This window comes from Orbicella faveolata, unplaced genomic scaffold (genome assembly GCF_042242905.1).
Source record: "Orbicella faveolata isolate gen_17 unplaced genomic scaffold, um_ofav_v1 contig_13, whole genome shotgun sequence".
Classification (NCBI taxonomy): Eukaryota; Metazoa; Cnidaria; class Anthozoa; order Scleractinia; family Merulinidae; genus Orbicella; species Orbicella faveolata.
The window spans coordinates 10,077,659-10,091,669 of record NW_028301540.1 but is presented as its reverse complement, the minus strand read 5'-3'; the positions used below and the strand labels follow the sequence as shown (position 1 = coordinate 10,091,669).

The window sequence follows — 14,011 nt, the reverse complement described above, 5'->3', positions numbered from 1 at the left end:
GAGAATTTTTTCTGGAGGAAATTGGAATTACAAAAACAGACGAACTTTTTTTGCGGGGGGGGGGGGGGGGGGGGAGGGTTGGGGACTAGTGAGAATGATTTTCGTGCTAGTACATCTTAAAGATCTGTTTTCTACGCACCCTACCTCCTCTCCCCACCCCACAAAAAAAAAAATCATTTTTAACAAAATAACTGGACAACAAACTAAGACAACAAGACGACAAGTGACATCAGCTAAGACGTCAGGCGTCACTGAAGGAATTCTAACAGTACCTAAGTAAAGTTGTTTTACTGCATTACTGGAAACAATATAGAGTACAAAACCACGTTCTTTATTATGTTGTAAAACTAAAACTAATGTTAGCAAAGAGTCAATCACAATGGATGCAGCTAGCGCAACGAAAAAGAATCTGATTCAAAGGCATGCATCCGGCGACACGCGCGGGAAACACTGTTGTAAATGGTCAGCGCGGTAACCGGGCGCAAGCGCGGGAAAAATTGCGTGACCAACATCACATGATTGGTGTAAAAAATGACAGCTTTGTTCTTATTGGCTAGAGTTCATTGATAGAGTCCCTTCAACTGGCTTGAGAGCTCAGCTAAGACCATAAAAAAATTCTCAGCCGGACTTAAAAAAAACTCTGTTACGATAACAACGTTTACTTAAGAAGCATACCTGTATTTCACCGGCTGTGTGAAGCAAGCCAGCGTGTTCCTCTTCCTTGTCTTTCAAAGCCAGAGCATGCATCTGAGCTAAAAAAACGCAAAAAAAATATCCTGTTAACATCAAACGAGGACATACCTCTGCATGAAAAGCAAAGTCCTTGCTCGCGAGTCAACTTTTTTCGCGTAGAAGAAAGCGATAGCCAAGACAACAGAACAGTGAAAACATCAATGAGCGATGCACGCCAAAACAGAATTATGCATTGAATTAACGAGTTTAAATCTTTGGCAACTTAACATGTCTTTTACAAATGTTAAATTTGCATACTAAGGCGAAGGAAGGTTTTAAAATTGCGGAAGTCACCGCAGACATGATCGCCCATGTTTCAACAAGACATAATTCCTACGGTTTTTTTTTTTTTTTAATGCTAAAAAAAGGGAAAACAAAGGCAATTGTGATACTTGCTAGTCATTTATAGTGGTATTAACCAATCAAGCGGACGGATTTCGTCACGCGAACAAGGACTTATACCACGTGCATGACTCATGATAACCAGTCACAGTGGGCGAGGATAGATCTCAATCTCGTATTTGATTGGATATCAAGAAAAAACAAATTTTCTGCAGCAACACTCGAAAATAAAGAATATTCAGGAAAGCATATATTGCCACTCATTTATCGCTAATGGCAGCCAAGCTGAGAAAAAAAACAACAACAACAACATTTGTTTAAGACCTGAAAAAGATTGAAGTCTTTTGAAAGAAAGAGAGCACTCCGCAAGGAAAAAAATACTGTTAAAATTCTCAAAAGTGTTGAAGTTTTTAAAACGATCAATTAAAGAAATATATTGAGGTAGTCTTTGCTTTTCATCGCAAAAACTTGATATTCTTATCTTGTGTAGATCTTGCATCAGCTGGAATCCTGTTATTTACCACTGTTACGTTCAGGATAGCCGTCCCATTTTGGCCCAGAGTTATGGAGAGTCGCTTCTTTTAACGATTAACAAAAAGCATACAGTAGACGAATAAACGCTAACGGAAAATGAAGTTTGATCAAAACATTTACCTTGGGGAATTTGCTTACCGCTTCCGAATAACTTAAACGAATGAACGCTCACACGCTCACACGCTCAAAACAGAGCGAACGCAAACAAAAACAAAAATTACAATAAATACACACAAATTTGTCGCCTGAGCGAACAAACTTCTATCTTCCAGCCCTTGATTCATCAGTGCCACGTGGCTGGAGAGAATGCCCGAACTTCGACCAAAGCTTTTTTCATTTTGGAATTAATGTTTCCAGCTCTTCAGAGGTCCGTGTTGTGTCTCTGATGAGTCCTTTGCAAGAAATGATCACCTGGTATAAAATCTGTCATTCTGGAAGGGAAAAGAATGTGGCAACCTCCAAAACAAAGCAGCTTTAACCAATCAAGCTTGACCCTTCTTTGTTTTAGCATAGCTTGCCATCAAGTATCACAGATTTTGTACCACGTGACCAGTTCGTGCAAAGGGACCACTGGCTTGCTTTCGGTTTCGAATTTTTGCGTCAAAATTCACATATCAATCTTAAACGCTCTTAACAGTGATTCCATTAGAGTTACGATATTGAGTTGTATTTCGGCAATCTGCAGAACGAGGGAGGAATTAAGCGCGGGGAAAAATAACACAAGAGGTCGTACAACTTTCAATAAGATTATGTCCGTTACCTTTTGCCTTGAGTTTAGCTATTTCTTCATTCAGGGAGTCAACAGCTTCTTCTAAAATCCTCTTCTTGGATTCCATCTCTTTCATGTTTGTCTCGAGGGTCTTCATTTTTGCTTCATACTAAATAAAAAATCCTCTTTAGTAAGAAATGCTTGACAAAAAGGAAAGAAAAACAGCCATACGGTGGAAAGAATCTACCGAAAATAAAGTGGTTTGATGTACTACCCAATTCTCAAAGCGGACGCCATAAGAAATCTCTGGAAAACATTAAGTAGAATCTATATTTCAATCAGTACAGTTTACCTGTGATATAAGGAGTGATGACTGGTTCAGCTCTTTGTTCTTTCCATCAAGAGACGACTTCAAATCACTTTCCGTTGATTCCAAGTTACTGGATCGCTAGAAAACGCGACAAAAAACAAAAACCATAAGCAGAGCAATTGATTCCTGCCTCCCTCCCTAAATATCTTCGTTTTAGACCGCAAAGCCAAATGAAAAAGCAGTGACAAGATCTCAACAGCTTGGTAAGTTCCAAAGAGCATGTAGCGTGTGAATATGTACGAAAAGTAAACCACAACGCGAATACTTTTCTTCACCACAAGAAGGGAAGGAAAGAAGGATGTTCCTATGCTTTGAAGTGAAGTCGTGCATAGCAATGCTTCTTGTATATTTTCTCGTGGATTTCTGACCATGCAATGAGCTTTCAAATATCACGTTTCACATCCTACAAAATGTTTTTGAAACGTTGTAAGCTTACTTATGCAATCGACGGTGCATCTTGGAAAAGCTCGGCCTAATTTGTTCTTGAGTCCGTTGTTCGTACATACCCAATCTTCACCATCTTCGTTCAACTTTTAATCATTGTTATTGTTAACACCTCTGACAATTTTCTAGCTACGTTAACTTCTATTTTAAAGGAGCTACGTCACGGTTTGCGCTTCTTGAAAAGCTTAGCCTAAATTTTCAATTTCGTTGTTTGCAATCCGTGTTAATCTTCTCCATCCTTAGCCATCCTTGATCCTTGATGGTTTATTATTATCTCTTTTTATCTTAGGAAACATTTATTTTCAGGTTTCCTTCAGTTTTTAAAGGTAATTTTGTACGTGGCCAAAATAGCTAAAAATAACGCGACTGGGCTCCTTTAACTTTGATAGAAATTTTAAACATAGCTCCTGACGTAAATCGTGATCAAGCTCGTTAAATTCGATTTGAACCAGGTCCCTGAAGAATTTTCAAATTCTTTTCAGTCACTCACTGTCAGTCAGTGACTCCACCCACTCACTCACCACAGACAGAGTTTTCACTTCTGACTTGATTTTATTCACGTAAAGTCGGGCCACGGTGAAGTCTTCATCCAACTTGCCGCTGCAATCAATGTTGGGTTTCTGCAAACGAATAAACAATGAAATTTTAAGTCTTTTGATATTGTACACTACACGTTCTGCACTTCATCCAGTGGGCAGTAAAGGCAAATACATATTTTGCACAGAACAGTAAAACAAACAGTTACCTTGATTTCAGCAGCATTTCCTCCAATGACGTTACCAATTTCACCCTGAAAATAAAAACAAATAAACAGGTTCTCATATAAGGCCTGACCAAATATAAGAATACAGAGGGTTAAAGAACACAAGTCTGTCACATTCAATGGCACTTTACATTGTCAGTATAACAAAGACTGAACTTGAGTAAAACTGTAATTCAGCCCTTAAGTCGGACTGTCTTAATGCCAAAGCCAAACACGCGTGTCTTATGCATGACAGTAAGACACTGACAAGCTCAAAGCAATAATTGAACCCTTGAAAAACACCCAACACGAATATAAAAGACTGTTTTATGAGCTGTTCTTCCACGGTCTTCAAAAGCGTTATCTAGTGGCAAAAGTTTTCAGAACACCAGTCAAGAAAGTGATAAAACAGGAGAAAAGCGGGTTTAGGAGTTCTTCTGGGAGCATGAAGAACGAAAAAAACTTCACGCCACCTAAATGATTCTAACCTCCTCCAACCTAGTTTCCAGGATCTCGGCGAGAAGATGAGAAATCCAGGGAATGAGGTTAAACCTCCCCCCTCCTCCACCCTCCTTTGCTCAATTTTGTTTGCCTGCAACCAGGCCCTCGCCACACCCAACCATGCTTTTCCCATAAGCACTTCCAAAATCATCTTCTACAAACGTAAGCAAGCTACATTAAGTCTAGCAGTGTTAATCAACTCAAGTGGATGTCAATAAGCCCAGTCACTTACCAAATCAGACAGCAGACTGTTCATCATTTCAGCCAGTCTTTTTCTCAACACTGATGTGCTATCCTTGATCTCCACGAGTTCTTTTTGAACTTTGTTGAGCTGCGTCTGTTGCGAAGAACGTAAATCAGTGTACAAATGTAATGGCATATTTCAAGGTTAATCAATCAACGAACAAGGTGAACAAACAACTTTGTAGCTAGACTTCTTCACAAGTTGAGAGCTAAGAAACCTGAGTACGGAAATCGAAAAAGGTCTGCGATAATCAAAACCTACAACTGCGAAGGATTTCGAGAAAGTTTACTTTATAGCCTGTAACTCTGGTCTTCAACACTGACTGTATTTTTGGGGAATTCTACACCTAGTATTATAGGCTCGCAATGCCTACAGAGAGATAGAAAATCGGCAGCATTATAAGCCCTCAACAAACGCCAACAGCCATATGAAACAAGACAACTTATGGTACATGATGCATAACAACCGTTATGGGTGTCACCATATTCTCAACAGCAGTCAATGAAAACAGACGAGCAAAAAGCTGTTCAGTGTTTTTTTTTTTCCGGCAACATTCTAGTTTCCTAGATTAGACTGATTTAAAAACGTTTTTTGTCACCTATTTCCTCTCCTTCATGACCTTTGACGACCCAAATTAAGCGAGATCGATACATATCGTTGATAGCTTCGGTCCCATCGATTTGGCAACAAATTGCTGAGCAGAAATCGTTGAAACACATGACGGGTTTGGCGAGTAATACATCCCATACTTAACTATTCAGTGATTCTCAAGAGAAGCGACAACAATTCGCAAGAAACGAGACGAGATGTGGAGACTTTCTTTGGAGCGGTACAGTAAGAAATATGCAACACTGTAAATAAAATTCAAAAAAAAAAAAGAAAGAAAATCACTTGAACGCCATACCTGCTTCTGTGACACTTCATCAGATAACTTTTCGTTTTCTTTAGTTTTCGTCTCCACCTCTTGCAGCTTCTGATCGTAATTCACTGCCAGCTCTTCAAGAGCTTGGAGTACTTCCTTGACTTCAGTTTTCGACGTCTCGCTCTCGCTCTGCATAGAACTGATCTGTGACTGCAGCTTCTCGCTGTCCACCTGAGTTGCCTTCAGAGCGTCCTCTTGTTCACCCAACTGCTCTTTCAGTTGGTTAATTAATCGTGCTTGATTTTGAATTTCATCATCCTGCCAAGTAAAATTGTCGCACATGGTCATGAAAACTGTCATGGAAACTGTGAAAGTGACAAACTGGTTTCCTGTTCACGATGCAGCGTGACCCAGTGGTCAGCGCGTCGGACTCGCAATCCAGCGGTCCCGGTTCGAGTCCCGCTCTGACCACTATCTGGATTTGTTTAACGGTAGCCCCAAGTTCAAATCCCCGGCCACGCTTGTAAATAGCCAACTGACCATATGTTCAGTTTGAATTATTTGTTTCAGTTGTTTGCTCGGCCCCACTAGCCTTTTTGCTATTGACACTGCCGAGGTTAAAAAATAAAGGTTTTTCTTTTTCTTTCTTTCTTTCTTTTTATATAATTTTAACTATTATTTTTTTTTTTGGCATGGTTGAGGGTCACAGGCATGTAAAAACTAAATGTATTATACCATAAATGAAACACAGTGTCAGAAACATAAACTACATTTACAGTGTAGCATACTTTTATAAACTTTCAGATGTTTAGGAATTTAATGAATTTCAGTGCTTTTTTCTAACAAGTACAGGTATATTAATTTTTTCCTTACCTTCTCATCTAGCTGAGTGTAAAGCTTCGACTTTTCATCTTCAAATTTCTTTCTTTCTTTGTCGCTCACAGCAGGCTGTGAAGGAGCTAAGAGAGCAAGGCTCTCAAAAACTTGTGAGTTGCGATTGTCTTTGGAATTTGTCATCTGTTCGTCAGTAGGAACTGACTCACCTAAAAAAAATTCAATAATTCCATGAGAAAACATAATGAAACGAGGAACTCCAAATGGCCAGATTACCTTGAAGACAAGTTGTTTATGTAATACATCAAACACGAGAGACAGTGTTTCATCGGGATATCCTAACATCGAGAAGAGAGTTGAAATACGACGCGCAGCGGAGGGTTTTTGACGAAATTTGAGGTGTTTGGATAGCCGATGAAACGCTGTCTCGAGTATTTGATATTTCTTCTTAATTGAAACCAAAACTAAGGAGTAAACGGAGAAGTAAAATCGTCAAAATCTATGCTAATTAAGACCGGGTATCCAAACCTCCTTCACGGTTGTGATTTTCTTTGCTTTAACTTCATGAATTATTAGAGAGTTTGAGGAGATAGAATGGGCGACAAAAGTGTTTAGACACTTGCCAGTAAAATTCGATTTTCGAGCGTCTTGGAAACATTTCCCACCCTTCCCCCCCCCCCCCCCCCCAAAAAAAAAAAAAAAAACAATTTGATTTTTCTATTTCTTAGACTGCACAGACTACAGCGCCTACACAACATTTGATTGGTGGACCGGGGCGGGGGGTATCAGAGAATTTACGCTAAATGCAAATAAAATAGGATAAGTGCTTAAATATCAAAGAGCGTCATTGCCTAAAAGTTTCTCAACTACTTTTGTCGCCCATTGTGGGTTGAAAATGTTGTTTGTTACCCCTCCCTTTAGCATGTTTTGTCACTGTGACCTCTTGCCCTTACAACTTACTGGCAGCCATTTTACCCCTGCTTGAGAAGGACACTACCCTCAAATGCAACACAGGAACTTTGAACAGGCCTTAACTTGGAGTCCTATACACTGACAATTTTGTCACCACACATATTCCCAGAAGACAACCTAAGACAGCGGGTTCAAAATTGCAACCAACAAAACTTGATAGGCCATTTACAATACGTTATCTTGTCCATGTCAAAATAAGTCTTTGTAGAAAGTCATTTCAATGAAAATGAGGTTTACCTGTAAGTTCAATTTCATGCAAATCAAACTCCTTTTCATTTGGACGAAACAGTTTGCACAACGGCTAGTTTTGAAACAGAGACACAAGTCCATACGGAAATGGCCTAATACTTACCTCCCCTCCACCGTTGCAGTTCTTGTTCATATTTCCCCACGGCCGCTCGGAGCTTAGAAACCTTTTCTTTTTCTTTCTCGTAACGTCTCTTCCACTCCTCTGCTGTGAGTTCTTCATTGATGACCACTACATTTTTAATGGTCTTCGCTCTAAGGATTTAAATACATGTGCAGTCAATATCAAAGTTTTATAGTAGTTCTCCTAAATTCAAAACTGTCGTGCTACTTTAGCATGCAAGGGAAACACTAAGTTATATATTTATAAATATACACAATACTTATTTATTTATACATTTTTTGTATATTTGTTTAATATTTAATTAGAGTCCCTAATTAGCATAGCATTGCTAAATACATTTTCCATTTAAATAAAATTTTATCTATCTTATTTACTTACCGTGAAATGATTTTGTGAGGCTAACAAACTTACCACAGCAGTTATTTCACTTTATCAACTTCAAGTTTTACAAAAACTGCAGAAATTCTTGTGCATTTATTGGCTAAATTTCACTGTCAATATGCGCAAAGACACAAGAATTTATAATTTATGCAACGCGTCATCGAGAAAGAGCAGATAATTTGACAATTTGTTATTGTAAACAAACAAATTGACGTCAGTTTTTATGCATCTGTCCTGTTATTGACAATGAATTTCATCATAACATTGTCAAAGTAGTCTGCAGATCCACTTGGCTATCGCCTCTTAGATCCACAACTACTTTGACAATGTTATGACAAAATTCATGAACAATAACATGACACACGCATGAAAAACTGATGTCAATTGTTTAACTGATAAATAGCTACTGCATGTGCAATAAATATCGCTGAACTTTCATGAGATTTTCAGCGCATTACCTTTGGCCAAACATAAGAGTTGACCTCGTCTCTTGTTCATTGAATGACGAAGGTGAACAGCAGATGATTATGGTTGTCCGTGCATTGCCACCTTTTACAAAACAAAAAGCAGGAGATCAGTCACACAAATCATGTTGGCGATCAACAAAAGAATTAACATGTACATGTATTTGATCTTACAGCAAGTGTTTTCCAGGGCCTGGTTGTTCTTAGCTATTTCAGGAAGAGGTTAAATTTTTAGGCTCATTTAGACCATCACAGCAAACATGTTTTTGGTATGGGTCAAACACAAATGGTACACAGCCCCCAAAAAAGTTTTGTCACAGTTAAATTCTGTTGTGTAAATGACTTTTCTTTATCCGTCTTGGTGCAGAATTTGTTTTGAGCCATGATTTTATTTTTCCAGGGCATCTACCTCTAAACAGGGTTAATACTCACCCAAACTTTCCTGCAATATTCTAGTCATTTTGCTGTCTCTGTAGGGAACATGGGTTTTCTAGGAACAAAAAAAAAAAAACCAAATGTAACTCAGTGTATGTTTTTCTGACAGATATCCTGGACAGGAAACAATCCTTTAAAACATCAATTTCGTTTTTTTTTTTTTTTTTTTTTTCATTTTATCATAAGCTCAGTAATTCAATTTGTAACATCTAGACTACACACAGTCAAACATGTACATAGCCTGTGAACAGGCTCCTAATTGGGTTATAAGACAAAAAAAGAAGAAACTGGGCAGCAGGGTCTAGGGTGAGTAGAGCATGCTGAGAGTGGTGTGGGGAATTTTTTGGCCAAATTGTTTTTCCGCTCTGACTAACTGACTAGTCACACAATCCTACAATGCATTTCTAAAAGGGACAATCAACTTGGCAATTGTCTTTCAAGAACGTGACTTATTTGCTTCAGTCCATTACGTGTAAGTGAACTTTCTAGGGAAAGTCAAAAGTACTTGTGTCATAAGAATGCAGACCTTAAGGATCCAAACCACCATGGGAAGGCTGTGTCAAAATCTTACCGTTCCTTCTGCTAAAGCAGAAATGACATTTCCTAAAGCTGACAATGACTTGTTGATGTTCTTAGCTTCATCCAGGACAGCACCCTCAGCTCCAGTTTTGCTGACCTAGCAATGAAATAGCCATATATTGGCCTCAGATATACACGTAGTTGCAAATTCCCATAATGTTATTCCATAACAGCTATTCACATACTTGACAAATGATATTTACATCCCACCCAAGTCAAAGACTATGTTCATTTACTGTAAGTGCTCGTAACAACAATGTAAGGAAGCATCATTTCTTTACAAACAGGATTTTCAAGAACCACAACGCAGGTTCTCGAAAAGAAAAAAAAAATCAGTGTAATTAGATGGCACATGTCATTGTACATGAGCAGACAATGATCCTTAAATAGGTTCCTTTTCCAGCTCAGGGCTTAAGTGCAAAGCTAACATCCCTGCCCCATAAAAAACTTGTGGTTCAGAAACCCACAGCCTCATAAATGGCCAGTGTAGGAGATACAACGTAAGATATGAGTTTCATTTCGTCCCTAACCTTTTCAGATCCAGCCAAGTCAACCAAATAAAGCTTGCCACTTAATTTCTTGTTTGTTTCCACATTTTCTTGCTTGATGTGAAGGAGGAAAATGCTGTGACTTCTTGAACTATGCTCATTCATGTCTGGAAAAACAAAAACCAAAAAAGTTGGGGTTCAATTCCTAAACTATCGAGACAACAAAGAAAGACTAAATTATGTGTACCACCCCCCTTGGTTAGTGCACTCATCTCCGGATCGAGCGGTCCTGGCCGGGGAATATTGCGCTGTGTTCTTGGGCAAGACACTTTACTCTCACAGTGCCTCTCTCCACCCAGGTGTATAAATGGGTACTGGTGAACTTAATGCTAGGGGTAACCCTGCAATGGACTAGCATCCCATCCAGGGGGGAGTACAAATAATCCTAGTTGCTTCATACTACAGAAAGCGGGATACATTCAGGCCTGGTGGGCCACTTAGCCCGTAGGCAGACTTTACCTTTTTACCAAGCCCTGAATGGATCATTGTTCTGTGTTCTTATGCAAGACGCTTCACTCTCACAGTGCCTCAGCCTCCACCCAGGTGTATGAATGGTTACAGGCAAATTAAACATTCTTACGCATCCTGTGATGGTCTATCATCCCATTCAGGAGGTGTAGCATACTCTTAGTTGCCTTATAAAACAGAAACTGGAGATAAAACCAGCCTGACAGGTTACTAAGCTCAAAAGGAGACTTTGTCAAAGCCACCCACCTTATTCGATTAATTTGGTCTCTCAACCTCATTAAAAAGGCATTCATTAAATTGTACTTGAATTGAAACAAATAGTCAAACTATGAAACTTGTGTACAACGTTACATAAAGGAGTGTCAACAAGAGTTTCACCATGCAAGACAAAATCCCCTTGATGGTGAAATCTTTTATTCTCAACACTGGAAAGCTTGGGGACATATTATTGTTTCTTTAAGGAAAAACTATTGAATGTCTGACTTACTTGTCACTGCTACATGCCGATTGGCTTTTCCTTCATCAATGATTTCCATAACCTCCTCAGGACTGGACACAAACCTTTCACTTGCACCCTACAGAAATCACATTAACCTGAGTGTTTAAAATCCTTCTTTTGGAAAATTTACAGTGTAGTTCATGCTGTAATCCTGAATCATACATGACCAGCAAGCAAAGAAGTGATGTTGATAGCCGGCTGTTGGTGAACTGTACAGTCTGGCCAGTGAATTCTGTCCTTTACTTGCACACCAGGCAAGTGTAGTTTCTTGGGAATTTTTTTTTTTAGGAATTACAGACTGAAGTACCGTAAGAGATGAAATTTTGTGTGGCAAGCAAAATGACTTCCAGGCTAATACATCATATGGTTACTGACAGGGCTGTCATTAAGAGCCGTAACCCGTAACACCCATTACGACTGAGTATGTTTGATTTTTCCTTAATGCTATGGATGAAATTGCTTGTCGGTTATAGAATTCACCCACAAAGTAACAAATTTGCTACAGGTCTGGAGAATAAGGTGTGGAGAATAAGGCTACAGGTGACTAAAAACTTAATGACAGTCCTGTTACACATTCCCTGAAGTGGGATTGTGGCCAGGATGCCTACTTTTTAAAGAAAATTGTTTATTTTTCACATGTTGATTTATAAATTGTTCATTTGAGCAGATCCTGTACATAGCACATTTTTGATGCCCACTTTTTTAATCCTGGCTAAAAGCCTGGCCTGAAGAGCAAGCCCAAAAATTGGTTTTCTTTGCACTCTGATGTCTAGACAGTCAGTTTAATCTTCCTTTCCCTACCTTCACATAAGGCACTCTATTTTTGTCTTCGTGAACAGCTAGGTTTGTTTTTGTAACTGTAAAAAAAAAACAACAGGATTTAAAGTGTAAAAGAAAAGAGTAGCAGAAACCATGAAATAACAATCCACTGGATTGGGCTTACTGTTACTTAGACCTACAGCTGTAGTACAGTAAAACCAACTGAGTGCCATGTATCTTACCATCTAATAGATCTCTGATCTTGTCAAGGTAAATTTCAAAATAGGAAACCTGAAATCAGAAAAGAGAGAGACTGATATTTAATTTGTCTACCTCTTTTTCAAGCCATACAAGTTAGAATACATTACATGAAACTTAACAATGTACATTTTACTATTGACACTGCACCTTAATGTTAAATAAAATTCCATCTTAGGCAGAGACAAGTTATACATCAACAGATTCTTGTTGCAATTACCAGAGATTTAATGTCATGTTAGTTTGGAGAATTTGATATTACATCACAACGAAGAGATGTAGCCAACGGCTGGCTGCCCACTAGCAAATTTCACAGGCTGAACAACTGATATTATTTTCACATGGATTGAAAACAAAGACTTGGGGTAACTTTGAGGGTGCTAAGGCCAGAAAAGCTGGCCAAGCTTGTTAATAAGACAGTGCTTACAGTAGACAGTGTTTACATTGATTGATTGAGTGATTTCTAATAAAGAAACATTCACCATCTAGGGACTACACACAACTTTCGGGTTTCAGGCTACCTGACAATAGGCAGAATTTCCCAAATCCAAACCATCCACTCTTTTAACCAGCAACAGAACTGGAAATCACATTTATTGCCCAACCAGATTTTGTGATAATGTACATATATCAGACTAACTATATCTTCTATACGTTTATGAATCAGTGTGCTAAGACATTCAAACTGAGCCATCAGTATTTAATTTAAACAAAACTCGCCTTAATGTGAAACTCCAAATTTTCATCCATATTGTAGATGTAATTGAATATATCTTGTACAATTCGAGGAATAATTCCTTGGTTGACCGGATCATTAAGATGACCCTACAAGAGTGAGAAATAATAATAATAATAACAATCATCACTACAAGGCTGGAAAAATTTAAGTGCCGTCCAGTTGTCCAAGACAAGTAAATTTTCTTGCCAGGCAAGTAACTTAATTCTCACCTGCCCAATGAGCAAGGGCTCAGGCAAGTCATCGACCAAATAAATAAGAAAACAAGTAAGCTAAGACTTGCCTAGGACAAGCAAAATTTGAGAGCTGCTTGTCCGAAGGCCAAGCTGGCATTCATGCTTCTTTTGAGCCCGGCATTATTGATGGCAAGAACACATTTCTACATGCAGGAGAAAAATGTTGTTGTTTCAAGATTCCTCCATATGTTCCAAGAAAAATCTATTACACATGTATGTATACATGTATATTAAAGATAGGAGTCCATCCATTTCACAAGACCATGTTCAATCTTCAATGTAATTTTCATTACCAAATGAACAGGAAACATAAAACAATGTTAAGTGAAAAGCTCATGCGCAGGTCTCTACATTGTATCTCTGTGGCTGGGTAAATTTAATTCACTCATTGCACTCTGTCAGTTGTACATCAATTGTACATTACTTTAGTTCAAATTTATGGAAAAAAATACTTAAAGCCTAGCATAAGATTCCATATCAAAAGCTTACCTCCATTGTGTGGGTCTTCCCACTCGACGTCTGCCCATAAGCAAATATCGTTCCGTTATATCCATTGAGCACATCTATGGAGAGCAGTACAATTATAAGGAAAAAACTAAACTGTACCTGCAGTTTAATCTTTGCTAACAGACACCTGAAGGTAGACACATAATCACTGTCCCTGCCACAAACTAACACTAATATATCAGTGTTCCTGATAACTGAATCACACGCTCTGAATTGTCATTGGAGATTTGCAGTTGTAAACGCGTACGAATCCTTTTTTCAATAATTTCAAGTTTGTAAGTCAAAACATTGTTGTAATGACCTTCTTTTAGTCTTCTCAGGAATTTAGTTATCCATTTCTATCTAAATGTTCCTCCAAAACTTCGGGAAAACAAAAAAATGTCCCCATTTCATACATGACCGACAGCCACTGCACTCTAATGGCTGAGTCGAGTGTACGAGTAGCTCAGCCAACCAGATTGCAGCATTTGCATTAGTATACTGGC

At 38.6% G+C, this 14,011-nt stretch overlaps 1 protein-coding gene across 1 annotated transcript in view; it reads right to left on the bottom strand.

Annotated features, from left to right (window-relative positions):
- The window catches only part of LOC110055165 (kinesin heavy chain-like), a 31,734-nt gene that overhangs the window by 13,958 nt on the left and 3,765 nt on the right, over nucleotides 1-14,011 (bottom strand). The window contains exons 3-20 of the mRNA XM_089284571.1: nucleotides 13,509-13,582; nucleotides 12,768-12,872; nucleotides 12,032-12,080; nucleotides 11,832-11,887; nucleotides 11,019-11,106; nucleotides 10,046-10,170; nucleotides 9,508-9,612; nucleotides 8,934-8,991; nucleotides 8,496-8,586; nucleotides 7,639-7,787; nucleotides 6,354-6,523; nucleotides 5,523-5,798; nucleotides 4,607-4,711; nucleotides 3,877-3,921; nucleotides 3,653-3,751; nucleotides 2,670-2,765; nucleotides 2,369-2,486; nucleotides 676-752 (exon numbers count right to left, since the gene is read on the bottom strand). Of these exons, the coding sequence (XP_089140697.1) occupies nucleotides 676-752; nucleotides 2,369-2,486; nucleotides 2,670-2,765; nucleotides 3,653-3,751; nucleotides 3,877-3,921; nucleotides 4,607-4,711; nucleotides 5,523-5,798; nucleotides 6,354-6,523; nucleotides 7,639-7,787; nucleotides 8,496-8,586; nucleotides 8,934-8,991; nucleotides 9,508-9,612; nucleotides 10,046-10,170; nucleotides 11,019-11,106; nucleotides 11,832-11,887; nucleotides 12,032-12,080; nucleotides 12,768-12,872; nucleotides 13,509-13,582 (1,886 nt within the window). The remainder of the gene's footprint in view (nucleotides 1-675; nucleotides 753-2,368; nucleotides 2,487-2,669; nucleotides 2,766-3,652; nucleotides 3,752-3,876; nucleotides 3,922-4,606; nucleotides 4,712-5,522; nucleotides 5,799-6,353; nucleotides 6,524-7,638; nucleotides 7,788-8,495; nucleotides 8,587-8,933; nucleotides 8,992-9,507; nucleotides 9,613-10,045; nucleotides 10,171-11,018; nucleotides 11,107-11,831; nucleotides 11,888-12,031; nucleotides 12,081-12,767; nucleotides 12,873-13,508; nucleotides 13,583-14,011) is intronic.